The sequence below is a fragment of the Monodon monoceros genome, unplaced genomic scaffold (genome assembly GCF_005190385.1).
Source record: "Monodon monoceros isolate NGI ecotype Baffin Bay Population unplaced genomic scaffold, NGI_Narwhal_1 Super_Scaffold_8, whole genome shotgun sequence".
NCBI lineage: Eukaryota > Metazoa > Chordata > Mammalia > Artiodactyla > Monodontidae > Monodon > Monodon monoceros.
Genome location: NW_021703785.1, coordinates 31,380,721 through 31,395,019, shown reverse-complemented (window position 1 = coordinate 31,395,019; position 14,299 = coordinate 31,380,721). Strand labels below are relative to the sequence as shown.

General features: G+C 42.0%; 1 protein-coding gene across 8 annotated transcripts in view; it reads right to left on the bottom strand.

Moving 5' to 3' along the window:
- Positions 1-14,299, bottom strand: part of KLF12 (Kruppel like factor 12) — a 445,831-nt gene that overhangs the window by 121,130 nt on the left and 310,402 nt on the right. For all 8 annotated transcript variants that reach the window (XM_029210579.1, XM_029210576.1, XM_029210582.1 and 5 more), the window contains one exon: positions 421-556. In XM_029210579.1, coding sequence (XP_029066412.1) covers positions 421-556 — 136 coding nt within the window. The remainder of the gene's footprint in view (positions 1-420; positions 557-14,299) is intronic.

The following is a 14,299-nucleotide window of genomic DNA, read 5'->3' as shown; positions in this document are numbered from 1 at the left end:
CAAATTTTAAATTTCAAAAAAGCTCTTCTGTACTTTCCTATCAACACAAGGTAATACTGCCTGTCATATTTTACCTCTCTTGACTGTTCTATATGAATAATGAAAACAATGATGATAATTAGATAGTGACACTCGAAAAGAACAATGTTTTTTTTTTTTTTTCAGAGTTAAGGAGAAGGGGCGGGAGGTATTAAAAAAGAAGTCTCATTTCTATTCAAAATACAAATTTTCAACTACGCAAAACACTCCATGTTTCCCCTAATCTCCTCCCAAAGAACACAAGGCTGAATGGAAAGATGCTGACACATGTGCCCGTTCAGAGCTAGAATGACAGGTCTGGGGAACAGGAGATGCTGCTGTTTCCATTATCCATTGAACACCTTGGCAATTCTTATTTCATCCTGAGAATGTGATACTTACTCTTGTACTGCTCTGGCTATGGAAAGGGCCGTAGATCCAGTTTCATTAACGCTATCTAAGGTCACATTTGGCAGGTCATCATCATCACTGTCACTTTTACTTTGTCTGGGAGATAGGCCTCGGGGGTCCATTTGTGCTGGGAAAAAAAGGCATATATAATGAATTAAAATTAGTGTGCAGAAAGTTAACCTTGTCCTGGACCAACATCAAGCATGGAATGTCTCTTCTGTGTATGTCACACACATGGAATTCTCCAGAAATCCCAGGAATTAGTGAAAGCGACGTATTTTATGGACTGAGCACGCACTGACTCTTATCCCTTGTTCGTCTGATTTATAAAACCTCCATCAGCTCTCGGTAGTTTCAGGGGATGATTATGGAATAGAAACTGTAAAATCTACAATATTACCAACTTCTGAGAAGCTGATTAGGTAGCTCATGAGTTACTGTTCTACCCTCTGGCTTCTTCTTGCTTCTGCAACCAGAGCTCTGGCTATTTCGTTGCACATTAGCACTTTCCCTGGAAGGTGGAGAGCAGGAGGGAGAGAAGGTTTTATTTGCTTAGGGCTCCCATCAGAAGCTTAAAGAACGACAAGGTTTACAAGACTAACATAAAGGTTTAGGTATTCTTCATACTACAGTGAATCCTTGTTCACAGTTCGTTGTTGCTCTAAGTGGAGATCTGAGTGCAGGAAAATGACTGAAGTAGTAGCATTTTAACTGTGTCTACATGTGCTAGAAAGTGCCCTTCATCTCTATGCTGATCTCATTCTCCAAAAATGCATTTCTAGATAAGATCCTCCTTCCGCTGCAAACTGGCCAAAGCAGGACATAGCCTGATATTCTGACTCCTGTTGATGGGGACCATCAGATCCTTTTAAATGAGAGGATCGCCATCAACATTTAATATACTAATGTATATTTTAAAAAATAGATTTCATTCCCACCTCCTTCTCTTTATGAACAGCTTTAGCAACCACCGCCTAGGATTTCCATCAGCCCTCTTAGCTCAGGCACGGAAGAAGCACACCTTCTAAATTAGAAGTACTGCGCTAGCTACGTAATTGCATTGCTAAAATATATGACTTCAACCCTCAGCCAGCTCCCGCAGCCTGCTCTTCCAAGCTGCCTACAAAAGATTTCTGAAACCACCACTAGCTGTAAAGAAAAGCAAAATACACTTAAAATCGTGGTTACAATGACATTTGGGTACATTTACAGTTTCATTCTTTTTCTCAAATCATTTTTTTTTCTTGTTGTTACTGTGCATCATACATTAGGTAGAGCCACAGGAAAATGCTGATATTTTCCCATTTTTTAAACCACGAAAGACAATTTCTCATGATTCTACCTAATACTTACCATATGAATAGGAAAACTATACCTAGAGAGTTCTGATATATTTCTAACTAAACTTGGTTAGGAAGGAGCGAATATCTGTTGAACCTAGGGTGTGAGTGTACTTGACATACATTCTGCCTGTAAGTATAAACACGAAAATGTACTTTGAATAGTAGAAGTGTTTGGTAAATGTTGGCTAAATTAAAGAGAAAATAATGAAACTAATCTAAAGCAGTGGTCCTTTGCTGATGACAAATTTGCCCCCCCCCCCCCGCAAAAGACATCTGGCAATGCCTAGAGACACACTGATTTGTCATAACTTGAAGAAAGGGGGATGCTACTGGCACCCAGAAGGCAGAAGCCAAGAATGCTGCTAGACATCCTACAAAACACAGGACAGTCAGTGCCCCATGACAAAGAATGGACCAGTCTAAAACGTCAATAGCACCAGGCTGAGAAACTTTGACCTAGAGATTTAAGAGTTTGGACATAACAGTGTTACATCTGACGACTTTCAATTGCATAACTATGTTCCAGTTTCAAAGTCACTAGCGACGAAATTAAATCACACATTCGATTATCCATCTTTTCTGGCTCTATCCTCAAATAAAACAATTCACTGTCATGTGACTCGGCACTCGTAACTTCCACCGATACAGCACTCACTCACTCCAACGCCAGGAATGAATTATGCAGTGACGCTCATTAAGAGTCCTTGAATGTTGTCTTTTTATCACATGGTGGGACAAAGACTTTCTTTTCCATCTGATCTCTAGAGATTTCTTAGGAGAGGGATGTTGGAGAAACTCTTTGTAGAGGAAAGTAACCAGTCCCACAATTATGCAATAACAGAGAGCTACTTAAGTACTCAGTCATTCCAAAGGCACTGAAGGCATCAGACCATTTAAGATTTATTTTGGCTACAGGCAACAGAAACTGGCTCGGGCTAACTTATATTAAACGTATGTAGTGGAAAGATACTGGGCAGCTCACAGAATGGAAGGTAAAGCTGAACAACCAGCACTCAAGTAGCCCAAGACACAGAGATGATACAGGCATTTCAACCAGGAATTCAGCAATAGGTTTCCTCTGGGCCCATCTCACTGTAAAATGATTCATTTAACAATCGTTCACAACTGCTCAAATTCAACCAAGAAAATGAGTAATAGACCTATCTAGGCTTCCAAATCTCATACTGTGTGGTGTTACATACACCTGTAAACATCAACAAGTTAACATTTCAAGTTCCTGAAACACCATGCACGAAGACTCCTTTGCCAAGATATCAAATTAACAGATAGCCAGAGAAAAGAGAATATTTTGGTCCCATCTTTAGCAAGACAACTAGAGCTCTCACAGGTAAGTAATACAACTCAAGGAAGACACAGGCGGTTAACCAATAAGCAATTTGGCTGTGAAAGTTAGTCTCGCTGTATGAGATTCCAAATAACTGGTGTGAGAGTTGATCATCTAAATTATGTTGCTATCTTAATGAGAGTTTAAAATATGTTAAATATGATGTCTTTTTTGATGTACTTTTCAGGAACATTATAATTGAGGATTTCTTTCCAATAGTTTCAATAAATATTATGAAATACATCTGCTGCCATCATGCTGGGAAACTCTTTTTACCGTACCTTCAGCCAAGTCGAGGAAGTAATTAGAAAAGCTTCTTAAAATGTGCATTGCTGGGTTTCCCTGGGGGCGCAGTGGTTGAGGGTCCGCCTGCCGATGCAGGGGACACGGGTTCGTGCCCCGGTCCGGGAAGATCCCACATGCCGCGGAGCGGCTGGGCCCGTGAGCCATGGCCGCTGAGCCTGCGCGTCCGGAGCCTGTGCTCCGCAACGGGAGAGGCCACAGCAGTGAGAGGCCCGCGTACCGCAAAAAAAAAAAACCCACAAAAACGTGCATTGCTGATTAGGTCAGATGATTAGCTTATCTACATACTCGCATAATTCCACTCTGTTTTTATTAAATGTGGGGTACGGACATTTATCCTAGTTAACCTCCATTAGTCTTTGAGTTTCTCAGCTCATTTAGGGAACACCAATTCTTTGGGGTGCCCATGCAAAGAAAATGGAAAAGTTACCTGGGCACCAGAACCAAAAACGTACCTATTTCCCGAAGTAAGAGAGCAGCCGGAGAACTATAAGCACCTGAAAAGAATTTACATTTGAGACTTTATTCCTCTTAAATGAAAAAGGGATCAGACACGGGTGGGTACTCCAGCTCATTGCTGGTGGAAGTGTCATCCCCGAGGTGGAGGTACTGGGGAACGCGGTGTGAACTTCACTCCATGTCACACAAACTCTGGAAGATAACTGCAGAACCCCCAACACCTGAAGTTGAACCTATCTACCCTTTCAAACACCCACCTGTAGTCAATGTTACTGTAAAGATCATCCCAATGAGTCGTGTCGCCCTGTAGCCAGGCTCTCGTGGGGCTCCTTCCCACAGTGACTCTGGCCTTGGCTCGATGACTTGAAGTCACTTTAGACCGAGCGGACACATTCCAGACACCAGATGACCACGTTCATAGGAGTGACTAGCGTGAGAACAGCCCGGCTAAACCCATTCCAAATTTTTGACTCACAGAACTGTGAGCAAATAAAATAGTTGCTATTTTAATCTACTAAATTTGGGAGTGATTTGTTACACAGCAACACAAAATCAATGTAGTGAAATAGGAGGGAAGGGGGGCAGGGCACAGCATTTGAAAGAATGACACACGCCGAGGACATGACATAAACTGATTAGAACAAAATGGGTCTAAGATGGTGGACAAGTCGACTTCCACTAGACCTTGAGCCTCACTATACACTCACTGTAACACATCAGCAAGCTAAATGACACACCCACGGGTGCCATGACAGTTCCAAGGATCCACAAGCATCAAAAAGTGGGCCGTGGCTCAATTCCTGGAAATCCCCGCCCCTTCCCAAAATAGCTGGGAAACTCCTCCCACTCATTAGCCTATGAAATTACCCTCCCCTATGAAAACTGACAACCCCCATACCCTGGTGCCTTTCTCACCTTCTGCGATGGCCCACACTCTGTCTGTGGAGTGTGTTTCTCTCCAAATAAATCCACTTCTTACCCATCACTTTGTCTCTCGCTGAATTCTTTCTGCGATGAGACTTCAAGAACCTGCTTCATTAAGTCCTGAAGCCAGGTGTGTGATCTCAGTTGGAAGACTCTGGGTTTTGGCCGGGTTCGAGTCCCGGCCACATGGGTTCGAGTCCCGGCATGTGGGTTCAAGTCCCAACCTGAGGTGCACGGTTTCAATACCAGCTACTCTCCCAGTTCCTTCCAGTGATTTCCTGGCAACGATGTGGAAAGACTTCTGCTACAATTATAGTCAGCCTATCACACTCCTCTCTCTTTCCCTCCCAAGAGGTAATCTGGCCTCCAGTGGCATATATTTAAGTGGGCTATTAATACAATAAAGGAAAATAAATGCCACATGTGATTTTACATTACTTACTTCTTAATCCAAAATGTGCAAAATGGATTTACAGGTATTTTGTCTTTAAAAGCGTCTTCTTTGAACCTTGACCGTGCTTCATACAGGCTTCTATGGGAAAGGGGCCATGAGTTGGTATTATTGCTCTGGTGAACAAAGCTTTTCTACCCAAGTTCATAGTTCACAGGAGGCTCAGATGGCCAGAACTCCCAGGTACATGATCACCCAAAGCTACACTCCCTATGTTTGCCTTTCTAGAACTCCCATGAAACATGTAAACTTTACTTTCCCCCCACATAACAGTGGACTGACACAGACGCAGTGGCATCAGCATCCATTCTCACCTCCGTCACCTCAGGCGAGGTGCTCTTCTAACTTCCCTGGAAAGGAGCTGGTCCATTCAGCTATTCTTAAAGGAAAGGAAGCTTTCCCGTTAAGTCACCATATTTACTATGTATAATACAATCATCTTTGAACACACATGGAAATTTACAGACGAACATTTCCTAACCAGAAGGAATGCATTCAATCGCCTTCACCTCCGCCCATCAGGGCTGGAGGGGAGAGGGGTGCACGTGGATGGAAGCGGGGTGAGGCAGTCGGATGGGCAGCTGCCGTGCTGCCAGCCTTTCTCTTCCCCTGTCGGCCACTGTCAGGCTGCCTGCTACCTGCAGATGTCCTCATTGCTCGCCCTGCCAAGGCTGAAGCGTGCCCCAGTTACAGAAACCTTGGTTTCCAGGAGGGCCGCTGCTTCCCTAGAAACAAGGGCAGTGGGAGGATGAGAGGGGAAAAATGGAAAATGAATGTATGGGGGGGAGAATTCCTAGCATCCCAGAGTAGGAGAGTCTCCTTCAGCACTTTCAATGTAGGAGTGCTCCAAAAATGACAGTCATAGAGGGTTTTTAGAATAAAAACATGGCTCTGGCTTCAGAGAACATGGGTGAGACTCCTGGCCCCGCCACTCATCATTTACAGCCATCTGGCCTTGGGCAATTGATTTCCCACCACTAACCCTCAGTTTTCTTCCCCTGCCATTGCCGCTGTGAGGAGTAAAGGAGATAATATATGCAAAGTGTTTAGTACCCTGCCCTGCACTTAGGAGTCAGTCATCATTCTGTTTCATCCTGGCAGTAAGTTTAGTACTACTACTTCAGCCTTCCCTTATATCGATACAATACTATTTACAAAGCCCTCATCTTCCCCTGGACTTATTCAAATCAAGCATTTTTCTTTTTAAATGTACCTAAGCTGAAAATACTACTAGAGAATATATATACCTAAATATATAATACCTAAAACCACTACTTCTTTTAATCCAAACATTCCATACTTAAGATGGTTTGAGTTACGATTTTTCAACTTTACAATGGAGTAAGAGCGATATGCATTCATTAGAAACTGCACTTTGAAGTTTGCTCTTTTCCCGGGCTAGCAATATGCCCTACCAGACTCTCTCATGATGCTGTGCAGGGCAGTGAGCCCCAGCCCCCAGTCAGCCACCCAATCACAACTGTTCACAACCGATACACTTACAACCATCCTGGTTTTCACTTTCAGTACAGTATTCAACGAACTACATGAGATATTCAACACTTTATTATAAAGTAGGCTTTGTGTTAGATGATTCTGCCCAACTGAAGGCTAACGTAAGTGCTCTCAGCACGTTTAAGGTAGGCAAGGTTAAGCTATGATGACCAGTAGGTAAGGTGCATTAAATGCATTTTTGACTTAAGACATCTTCAGCTTATGGTGGGTTTATCGGGATGTAACCCCATCTTAAGTCAAGGAAGATTTGTATTCAATCAACAGATATTTATTGGGTACCTATGAGGTACCAAGCACTCTTCTGAGTGTTGGGGAGAAAGGAGAGAATAAGGTAGATAAAAATTCCTGGTTTTGTACTGGGGCCGGGGCGGGGGAGACAGATAACAAAAATAAATAGATAAGAAAACCACATCCTCTGTTAGACAGTAAGTGCCATGGAGAAAATAAAACAGGGAAGGGAGGGTAGGGGTCGCTGAGAGGCAGGCTGACAATTTCAGACAGGGTGGCCAGGAAGGTCTCACGGAGAAGGTGACACCTGAGCCAGGACCTGGGGGAGCTGAGGGACGCTTGCAGATGTGGCTTATTTATTTCGGTGGATGGGGTAGGATATTCCAGGCAGAACAAACAATAGGTGCAAAGGCTCTGAGGTGGGAGCAGGTTTTACGTGCCTGAGGACCTGCAAGGAGGTTATAGCTGGAGCTGAGACACGGAGGGCAAAGTGCACGAGGCCAGGCAGAGGAGGGTGGGCATGAAAGCCTTGATGGCCAGTGGAAGGATTTTGAGTTTTGTTCTGGGTGGGAAAGGAAGCCACTGGGAAAGATTAAGTAAAAGGATGACAGGATCTAAGTTACGTCATTTGACCAGGATCACCCTGGCTATACAAGCACAGGGGGAGATCCAGATGGAGATACATGCAGGAGAATCATCAGTGATATTAATATTCCCTAAAAACTGCACTAGCTTTTCTCTCTTTGGTCACCTCATGCTGGCCACACATAGTCAATTAAAACTTAGGTAGAACTTTATTACCTGCAGGGCTATGAAGCACGCTTTTCATAATACATTTGTACAACTGATGTTCTGACCTCATTTGGTTTCAGAGTATCAGTTGCTCAAATACATACTTGATTTTTCTAGCATATCAAGATAGATGATGAGAGAAAAACACATAAGTAAATAAAGCTTGACTCAAAGGATGGTGGACTCCAAGATTAGAACCAGCTCTCCTGGGTCCCACTCTACTTACTGATGTTTCCACTACGCTCTGCTTCTTACTTTCTTTACTTTTGTTACTGCTAATGTAACTATGCCTCTACATAGTAGTAACTGTGATTGTTTAGATAACCCCCAATGGAGATTTAAAAATCCAATCAATTATGCAAATCCTGGGATGTTGGTACTCTGCAGATACAATACGCAACTTACTTATTTTTTTTCCCAATTCCTCTCTGCACATGTGTCAGTGTTATGGCTTCTGCCCCCCATTATATTAAAAAATAACCTCATAATGTTCTTATAATTCCCTAGTGCAAGGTCTCCTTCTCAGTGATAATGCCATCGGACCTCTCTGCACCTTTCAAGACTGTTGGTTATCTCTCTTCATTTTCACTTGCAGCCTCTTCTTGAATCTCTCTCCTGCCTTGATTTCAGGGGTGGGCACACTGAGGCTTGCCACCTGCTTTTTTTTTTTTTTGCTATACGCGGGCCTCTCACTATTGTGGCCTCTCCCGTTGTGGAGCACAGGCTCTGGACGCGCAGCCCCAGCGGCCATGGCTCACAGGCCCAGCCGATCCATGGCATGTGGGATCTTCCCGGACCGGGGCACGAACCCGTGTCCCTTGCATCGGCAGGCAGACTCTCAACCACTGCGCCACCAAGGAAGCCCTCCACCTGCTTTTATAAATAAAGTTTTATTCCAGCATGCTCATGATTTTGTCTCTGGCCGTTTTAGGGCTCAGACGGCACAGTTGAGTAGTTGTCACAGAAACCATATGGCTCGCCATAAAATACCGCCTGGCCTTTTGGAGAAAGCATTTGCTGACTCTGCTGTAGACTGTTTAATTCTCTTGGGTCTCTCTCCCTCTTACCTTCTTCATCTCCTCTCTCTGCATACACCTAAATGTTAGTTACCCCTTCAGACTCCACTACCTACCTTCTTATTTCTGCCTCTCTTTATTGGTGACCTTCTCAGTAATTCCAGACAATTCCACAATTTCAATTACTATCTCAGTGGGGATGAACACCAAATTCATGTTCCTGTCTCTAACCTCTGCCCTAAACCCCAGTTTATTTACATTTATATTTCCAGCATCCTACTTCACCTGACTGTTGGAAAGTCATTTCAAACTCCGGTCCTATACCTCTTTCAAGTCTCAATGGAAAGACCCATCATTCTCCTGGTCACCCAGGTTCAGAGCTCTCATCATTTCATGTGTGTCCCCTTCATTCAACCAGCTGCTAATTGTTATTGCTTTTACCCCACAATTTTTCTCGAGCCCCTTCCTTTCTTTTCATAATAAACTCAATAAACTCCCTCAAAGTACTGCTACATAAATTTGTCTTCTATAGTATTTCTCTAGTAATTAAATGAATGCAGGACTTTCCTCAAATCACTCTTCATTTGAAAGCCTTGAATTTTCCCCACCACGTCAACAAATAAGGTACAGCAGCGCCCACTAACCATTCTACAATTTCATTTTTCATTTGGAACACTTATGTGTCTTATCTGCAAGGCCCCTGAATCCAGCTACATATGGGTATTCCCTTCTACCCACAATTCAGTCAACAAAAAACCTTCCTTCATCAACCTTCTTTTCATTTTCTAAAAAAATATAAACTTTCCTTTTTAAAAAATACCTATATTTTGTACTTAAATATTTTCATGGCACTCTTGCACTTCCCATTTTGAATTATACTTAAGCATGTACTTATTTTACATCCCTTTTTATTCCATCTACTCCTTGAAAGGAGAGACCACATTGATTACATTCCCTTGTACACAGTCATTTACTGATGAAGATGATGGTAATAAATGCAGATCTCTACTTGAAACGATCACAGTGGTTCCCAGCTGGCAAAAGATTCGGCAGTATAATGATAAAAGTGTATATTTCACATTTTATTTTAAAAATTACATTCTGGCTTATATTCTAATATTAACATTTGTGGGGGGAAAGTCACAATCATTAAATTTCTATTCCTCTATGAAGTCTTAGATAATTCTATATATTTTTTGGTTTGTATAGGTCACAGGGTAACATGGGAATGAAAATGTTGTTAGTTTTTCTTCACTTTTTAAGCTCAATTACATTTAACAGGCTTTTCTTTCCTTTCAGGAAAATATTTTAAATACATCAACATACCTATCATTTCTATAATATGAGTTACTGCTTGGAAACTGCAATAAAGGAATTCAATGCTTTAAAATACAGCTTAAAATTAATGCTTGTTGAGATTATCACAACAGCAACTAGGGTTTCATTTTCTAAAGAATCATGACTAAAACTACTTTTCTTATTTATAAAAAGAAAATGAATAGAGATTTACAATTGTCTTGTGTTCACTGGAAGTATGCCTTAGCTTATAAAAAGCTTTTATGATTAAAAAGAATTCATAAAATTTTCCATTAATAAGTGGGGTTTTACTTACACTAACCTTATGTAACTCTCCAGAGTCAGCCAAGAGCCCTGAACTCTAGGAGTCCTCTGAGATATCACTATACCACTATTTCCCACTACCTTTCCATTTTCTCAATTCATTACAACTGCTCAAAACCCAACCTAACCAGCTCCAATTGATTTATTCAAAACTGAATCTACTTTAGTCAGAGATGATTTAGAATACTTAATAATAAAGTGAATTTGTGGTGAGTACATAAGAAAAGAAATACTTCAGAAATGGCAGAAAATCTACCTTGAACTTAAGAGTTCTGTTTCTATATCAACTAAGCTCTGTATAGTTAGTTGGCATGGAAATGACTTACACTTACAAAGAAAGATTCTTTGCTAGTTTCAAAGTAAAAAGGTTAAAAAAGTGGGCACATAAAAGTACCATGGCATGTTTCGAATCAATGTTGCTATTGCTTCTTACCCCTCTTTAAATGGTTTGCTTTCCGTGCCTCATTTTACAATATACTTAAACCTGCCAATTAAAAGTAAGTCATGGGGCTTCCCTGGTGGCTCAGTGGTTGAGAGTCCGCCTGCTGATGCAGGGGACACGGGTTCGTGCCCCGGTCTGGGAAGATCCCACATGCCGCGGAGCGGCTGGGCCCGTGAGCCATGGCCGCTGAGCCTGCGCGTCCGGAGCCTGTGTTCCGCAACGGGAGAGGCCACAACAGTGAGAGGCCCGCGTGCGGTAAGTCATGATATGTAACAGTGATTTAATTCATCCTATTAGACATACAGTAGACCTTTGGAATTCTTGAAGATTTGTTCCAAGACTAGTAAAAATCCTCAAATTTGTAATTTACTGACACACGCTGTTGGGTCTCTCTACAGCTTTCAAGACGATTGGTTACGCCTCTTCACTTTCACTTTCATCCTCTTCTTAAAACTCTCTCCACCCTTGGCTTTGGGAATGGGCACACTTGTCCATATACCCTGTAATACATTTCCATCCGGAGTTATATACCTCTTGTGCACACCTTCCCATCATATTTTTAAAAATTTTATTGAAGTTTTCTTTCTCATTTAGCAATTTACCCACATACCCACACACACGCCTCTCCCCACAGCAACTCACTAGCGTTACTGTGTGGGCCACAGGTAGAGAGCACAAAGCATCACTGAAATGAGTCCTGTAGTTTGGAGGCTCAGGCAAGAACTGACTCCCATGTTGACGTGACTTGTTAGAAAAAGTTTTAACTTGTGACTTAGCAAAATATAGGTACCACATAACAGACTGGTAGGGACACTTGTGAAAAGCCAACATCTTAGATGTTCTACCTGTCAATGCCAGGGTCTACTGTGTTAAAATCCCGAAAAATAATTTTTTTACGAGGGCAAAAGTCAGCGCTAACTCTTCTCTTTGCAGTGCATTGTTTGGCTTCATCCTAACCTGGGATGAATAACTACTCGAAAATGACCTGTAAATATCTTTGGGCCAAAAAGCAAGTATTGTTACGTTTTCTACCTCTGTTTCAACCTAGGCTGAAGGATGTGTTTGCTCACATCCTCATTTTATGCAAACTCCAAAGAGAAATATTTGCTCTGCAAAACTGGATTAAAGGTGTTTTCCATATCAATTCTATGTTTGATATGCTTTTAGAAGAAAGGATAATTCTATTAGTTCCCCATAACCCCTAAGAAGCATGCATTCTCTGTTTGGGGGCTTTGTTTGTTTTTAAAGAGATGTTATTTTGATGCTTTGCCTAAAAGCCCCCCTTGGGGATGATAAATTACCTAGCCTCTGAGATCCCCACCATCTGGAAATGGAATCATAACTTCCTTTGGCTTCGGGTACAACCACTACTTTGGGTCTCATTTGCACAGACCCCTTCCTGAGCGCATGGTCAGGGAAGGAGCCCGTACAGGCAGGTGGCGCTCTCTCCAGAAATGACTCCAAGAACAAGGTCAAACTCATAATTCTACCTAGAGACATGGTCAGGGAAGGAGCCCATACAGGCAGGTGGCGCTCTCTCCAGAAATGACTCCAAGAACAAGGTCAAACTCAAAATTCTACCTAGAGACAGGCCAGGTGAAACAATATATGCTAATTAATACATGCTATATTGGAAGAGGGTGTAAAAGGCATACACTTGTCTTTTTAGCTTTCTTAACTTTCAACTGGGTTTACACTAACTTCTTTACGAAAGCCCATCTCGGTTCTGTGAGGAGAAGAAGATAAGGGCTATCGTAGAGGGTGAGGTCTCAGACTTTCCCAAGCCAATGTCTGGTAGATTGCATCATGCTTGAGGTCAGTATGCTTAGATGTTAAACAAACACAAATATTCGATATTGTTTTCTTTGAATATAGTAATAGAGAAAAATAGATTTTTCTTTTTGGTAAAGACTACTGACATTTATGTGTGGATGACTTCTAAAACGTATAATGCTCTAACAGTGTGCATTCTGAACATCATCTATCCTGATCCCCTTCACCACAGCTGCCAAGGTCACCTCCTCGGCACTAAGCATCAGCTGGCCCTGAGGCCAAGCAGAGAGCTGAGAAGCCCGGGTGGCTCCTTATAATCCGTGCACATTAGTATGCGAAAAACAGAGCTCTTCCTCTGTGTCTACCCCATTCACACTATCAGTTAAATAAGATGTCAAGGACCAAAGCAACTAGTCGGTATTGTTATTCCTTTTTTCTCCTTCAACCACTCCAAATCCTGAAAACTGTTTCCTCCCATTGTCTCTCCCATCCAACCATCTTTGACATAAAAATCACAGTAAGATCCTTTTTGACCCACCTCCTAGAGAAATAGAAATAAAAACAAAAATAAACAAATGGGCCCTAATGAAACTTAAAAGCTTTTGCACAGCAAAGGAAACCATAAACGATGAAAATACAACCCTCAGAATGGGAGAAAATATTTGCAAATGAAACAACTGACAAAGGATTAATCTCCAAAATATACAAGCCGCTCATGCAGCTCAATATCAAAAAAAGAAACAACCCAATCCAAAAATGGGCAGAAGACCTAAACAGACATTTCTGCAAAGAAGATATACAGATTGCCAACAAACACATGAAAGGATGCTCAATATTAGAGAAATGCAAATCAAAACCACAATGAGGTATCACCTCACACCGGTCAGAATGGCCACTATCAAAAAATCTACAAACAATAAATGCTGGAGAGGGTGTGGAGAAAAGGGAACCCTCTTGCACTGTTGGTGGGAATGTAAATTGATAACAGCCACTATGGAGAACAGTATGGAGGTTCCTTAAAAAACTAAAAGTAGAACTACCATACGACCCAGCAATCCCACTACTGGGCATATACCCAGAGAAAACCATAATTCAAAAAGACACATGCACCCCAATGTTCACTTCAGCACTATTTACAATAGGCAGGACATGGAAGCAACCTAAACGCCCATGAACAGATGAATGGATAAAGAAGATGTGGCACATATAGACAATGGAATATTAGCCATAAAAAGAAAGAAAACTGAGTTATTTGTAGTGAGGTGGATGGACCTCACTACAAATAGTCTGTCATACAGGCTGAAGTAATGCAGAAAGAGAAAAACAAACACCGTATGCTAACACATATATATGGAATCTTAAAAAAAATGGTTCTGATGAAGGAATAAAGGATAAAGATGCAGACGTAGAGAATGGACTTGAGGACACGGGGAGGGGGAAGGGTAAGCTGGGACAAAGTGAGAGAGTGGCATGGACATATATACACTACCAAACGTAAAACAGATAGCTAGTGGGAAGCAGCCGCATTGCACAGGGAGATCAGTTCAGTGCGTTGTGACCACCTAGAGGGGTGGGATAGGGAGGGTGGGAGGGAGACGCAAGAGGGAGGGGATAGGGGGATATATGTATACATATAGCTGATTCACTTTGTTATACAGC